This window comes from Rattus rattus, chromosome 12, assembly GCF_011064425.1.
Source record: "Rattus rattus isolate New Zealand chromosome 12, Rrattus_CSIRO_v1, whole genome shotgun sequence".
In the NCBI taxonomy this organism is placed as follows: domain Eukaryota; kingdom Metazoa; phylum Chordata; class Mammalia; order Rodentia; family Muridae; genus Rattus; species Rattus rattus.
In genome coordinates, this window is record NC_046165.1 from 72,183,422 (window position 1) to 72,188,098 (window position 4,677).

Here is a 4,677-nt window from a genome sequence, read left to right on the forward strand (position 1 = left end):
GTATAAGAAGTACAAGGCAGGGGACTAGAGAGATGGCATTGTGGGGAAGTATACTTGGTGATCTTGTAAACAGGTAGTTCTCACCTCAATCTTCCCAATGCTGTGACCCTTTAAGATAGCTCCTCATGTTGTGGTGACCCCAACCATAAACTTATTTTTGTTGCTACTTCATAACTGTAACTTTGCCCTTGTTATGAATCATAATGTATGAGAGGAAAAGTATTGGCTCAGGATCTCCAAGATTGAGTTCTCAGACCAAGTTCTCAGCACAAAGAAGATTTATTTACCTCAGAGAGACAGACAGAAGGGATAAACAAATACAGGAGATAGAGGAAGAAGAAGAAGGAAACAAAGGAGAGGGGGATTTCCCTTCCAAGTTTACAATGGCCTTGTTTTTACCAATCAGATAAGATTGACTCAGATTTACTCCACCCACTTTTCTGGAAGCCAACCCCTTTTAAGCCTTTTAAATTCCTCACCACAGTGACTGGGACTGAAGAAGTTGGCTTCCAATTTGCTCTGGAATTCAAACGTTTAGGTAAGTGGCCTAGAGTAGCCTCTGTATATATTTCTGCTTGAGAGTTAGAACTGAGAGAGTGGAGGCCAGTCACTCTTGACTGACACCAACTCCAGAGAAGCTGGCCCAGGCAAACAGCTGGAGGCAGAGGTGGAGGCAAGGTACAGTCAGTCAGGTATAAAGAACTAGTGGTGTGGGGAGGACAGAGCTCCCAGGCTGGGGAAGGGAGCTTGTGTCTTTAGAATACAACCCAAACCCTGTATACTGCCAGAGTCGGGTAGACAAAGTTCTTCTGTGTTCTCAGATAATGAGAGGACAGACAGCCACAGTCCTGGAGGTCAGTAATGACCCAGGAATACATTTTAGCTATGGCACTTTCTAAATGAACTTATGATAAGGAATTTGAACACTGTTAATAAATGTGTTCTATTTTTCAAATATATTTTATATAAAAAAAACCCAAACAAACAGTATTTAGCATTTTGGTAAGAGTTTAGGTGACACATCCCACCAGCTAGAGAAAAGAATGGCTTCTCTTCAGTAAGTAATGAAGAAAAACAGTGTCTCATTTGCAAGATCTGTCAGCAGAGGGAAATCCTTCTGGCTCTCCTAAAGAATGGGACAGTCCTGGGAGGCTGAGGTGGGGGGAGTGTGCTGGGGAGGCTGAGGTGGGGGTGTGCTGGGGAGGCTGAGGTGGGGGAGTGTGCTGGGGAGGCTGAGGTGGGGGAGTGTGCTGGGAGGCTGAGGTGGGACAGTGTGCTGGGAGGCTGAGGTGGGGGGTGTGCTGGGGGGGCTGAGGTGGGGGGAGTGTGCTGGGGAGGCTGAGGTGGGGGAGGTGTGCTGGGGAGGCTGAGGGTGGGGGTGGGCAGGGGAGGCTGAGGTGGGGGGTGTGCTGGGGAGGCTGAGGTGGGGGAGTGTGCAGGGGAGGCTGAGGTGGGGGGTGTGCTGGGGAGGCTGAGGTGGGACAGTGTGCTGGGGAGGCTGAGGTGGGGGAGTGTACTGGGGAGGCTGAGGTGGGGGAGTGTGCTGGGGGGAGGCTGGGGTGGGGGAGTGTGCTGGGGAGGCTGAGGTGGGGGGTGTGCTGGGGAGGCTGAGGGTGGGGGGGGGCAGGGAGGCTGAGGGTGGGACAGTGTGCTGGGGAGGCTGAGGGTGGGGGGAGTGTGCTGGGGGAGGCTGAGGGTGGGGGGGGTGTGCTGGGGAGGCTGAGGTGGGGGGGGTGTGCTGGGGAGGCTGAGGTGGGGGGTGTGCTGGGGAGGCTGAGGTGGGGGGAGTGTGCTGGGGAGGCTGAGGTGGGACAGTGTGCTGGGGGAGGCTGAGGTGGGGGAGTGTGCTGGGGAGGCTGAGGGGGGGGGGGGTGCTGGGGGGGCTGGGGTGGGGGGGGTGTGCTGGGGGGGCTGAGGTGGGACAGTGTGCTGGGGAGGCTGGGGTGGGGGGGTGTGCTGGGGAGGCTGAGGTGGGGGGGTGTGCTGGGGAGGCTGAGGTGGGGGGGTGCTGGGGAGGCTGAGGTGGGGGGGTGCTGGGGAGGCTGAGGTGGGGGGTGTGCTGGGGAGGCTGAGGTGGGGGGTGCTGGGGAGGCTGAGGTGGGGGGAGTGGGCAGGGGAGGCTGGGTGGGGGGAGGTGGGGGAGGCTGAGGTGGGGGTGTGCAGGGGGAGGCTGAGGTGGGGGGAGTGTGCTGGGAGGCTGAGGTGGGGGGAGTGCTGGGGAAGCTGAGGTGGGGGGAGTGTGTTGGGGAGGCTGAGGTGGGGGGAGTGTGCTGCGGAGGCTGAGGTGGGGGGAGTCTCCTGTGGAGCTGGAGGTGGGTGTTGCAGCTCTTCTGAGCATTTGGTCTTTTTTTCTCTTCCTTTCCTGTCAGGCTCCTCAGAGCAGCAAAGCCACCATGGGTCTGGAGAAGTCCCTCCTTCTGTTTTCACTGCTTGTCCTGGTGCTTGGATGGGTCCAGCCTTCCCTGGGTAGGAAACCTTCAGTCCAGGATTTTAAGAGGCAGCACATGGACCCGGGTAGTCCCCCCAACAGCAGACCCACCTACTGTAACCAGATGATGAAGCGCCGGGGGATGACCAAGGGGTCATGCAAGCGGGTAAACACCTTCCTGCATGAATCCTGGGCAAAGGTCCAGGCCATCTGCTCCCAGAGACAAATGACCTGTAAGACCTCCAGCAAGAAAAACTGCCACAAGAGCAGCTCCCCCCTGCACATCACTGAGTGCCGCCTGAAGGGCAGCTCCAAGTATCCCAAGTGTGACTACACCACCACTAACAGCCAGAAGCACATCATCATTGCTTGTGAGGGGAACCCCCTCGTCCCAGTCCACTACGATGCTTCTGTGTAGGGCTTCACCTAGGCCAAACCAGTGAGATGTCCGTGTCTCCCATCATGGCAATACCTGCCTCCCCTCTCGATCGCTCTTTCCCTGAGAGAAATAATTCTTGTTAGGACTTCCATCCAACCAAACATTCATTCCTGTCCCGTGTCCTGTTCCCCGACCCCTCTCCAGACACAGACAAATGAAGCAAGATGGCCCTCAGCAGAGCATGTCGCTTCACCCTTAGACTTTCCTGACTTAGAACCAAATAAAATTCTGTCTGTTATAAATTGCCCTCTCAGAGGTGTCCTTTTAGGCGATTCACGATGGGGTAAGGACAGCGGGCAAGTCACCTCATTCATTGGTCCACGTCTTCCCCATTCCTGGCAGCCTTAACTACACCACTGAAACTAGGATTTCCTGCCTCTCCACTGAGCATTCATCCTTCCCATACACTCTTCTCTATAATAAAGAATAACATCTATTCCAGCTCCTGTAGCTCTGGGCCTCAAGTCCACCCGCTCCTCATACCAATACAGATCAGTCTCATCTACTGAAGAGAACCCTTCCAGTCAGAGAGAAGAAGAAAGCTGCCTTTGCCTCTGCCTTTCAGCATCTTCCATCAGGGTTTCTCTTTGAGCTTTCTTTCTCAGTGTGAGCGAAAGGAAGCAGCCAGTCTTGCCTTCCAGGGGCTCCTTCCTACTCTCCTGCCTCCTTGGCCTGAGTCAGACCTCATGGAACAAATAGGAAAGTGTGTGTGTGTGTGTGTGTGTGTGTGTGTGTGTGTGTGTGTGTGTGGTGGGGTTGTTGTGGGGCTTCAGTTTTAACAACCACAGTGGAAATCAAATTTCAATGATGCTTTTGGGAAAGAGTCACGAAGGTGGCACAGTCTGGTGCGTGCATGATCCAGGATTCATGGTTGGGTTCTACATTGAAGGTAAAGAGTGGAGGTATATTTCTGTAAGAACCAGCCACCAGTACTCCTGGACAAACTGTAGAGTTCCTCCACAGATTAGTCGATCATTTTAGGTTTGTTTGGGTTTTCTTTTAACAATTTGAGTAGCACAGAGCGTCCTGAAACTCAGTACATGACCAATGATGGCCTTGAAGTCTTGCTTCTCCTTCCCCGATCTCTCAAGTACTAGGCTCTTAGGCGTGTGCCACTGTGCCCCAGCTATTTGGGGTGGGAGTGAACTTCTTCCAAGTAGATGGGTCAGTGGCTAAATGCATTTACTGCTTCCTTAGGGGCCCCAATCTTGGTTCTCAGCACCCACATGACAGCTCGTAATCACCTGTAACTCCATTTCCAGGGGTTCTGAGGCTCTCCTGGCCTCTGTGGACATGTGCACATATGTGGCCCACATGGATTCATGCAGGCACACACACATAAGTAGAAATAAGAAATAAAGAGTTAGGCTTTATGTCTCAGAACAGTTTTAGGTCCACACGCTGTTTCTACACATGGTTATCTTCATAACTTAACACAGAGAACTTGTTCCTCTGATGGGATGGGACAGGCTTTACAACTATGGTGGCTGTGTTCTAAAGTTCATCACATCCATGAGTCACTTTCTAGCTTCTTCTTGCAAGTGTGGGAAGGGCTTGTACTAAAAGTCAGTGTCCTTCCTTTTGCCCCTGTCCTGAGTCTACAATGTTAGAACATTTGGCCTGGGCCCCTGACTAGGTCTAGACCAACTAGAGCTCCTGCACTTGTTTTTCTATATCTGTGCCACAGCTAACACATGGGGGATAGATTGGTACAGGAATCTGAATGATAATGGCCCCCTAGACTCACATGTTTGAATACTTGGTCCCTCTTGGGTGGAACTACTTGGAAAGGCTTAGCAGGTATGGTGCT

At 53.2% G+C, this 4,677-nt stretch overlaps 1 protein-coding gene across 1 annotated transcript; it reads left to right on the forward strand.

Moving 5' to 3' along the window:
- The first annotated feature begins 497 nt into the window (after positions 1-497).
- On the forward strand, positions 498-3,109 carry LOC116913924 (ribonuclease pancreatic delta-type). The gene is made up of 2 exons (XM_032918192.1): positions 498-538; positions 2,370-3,109. The coding sequence occupies exon 2, from the start codon at positions 2,394-2,396 to the stop codon at positions 2,844-2,846; it is 453 nt and encodes a 150-aa protein (XP_032774083.1). The 5' UTR covers positions 498-538; positions 2,370-2,393; the 3' UTR covers positions 2,847-3,109.
- Positions 3,110-4,677: the final 1,568 nt, after the last annotated feature.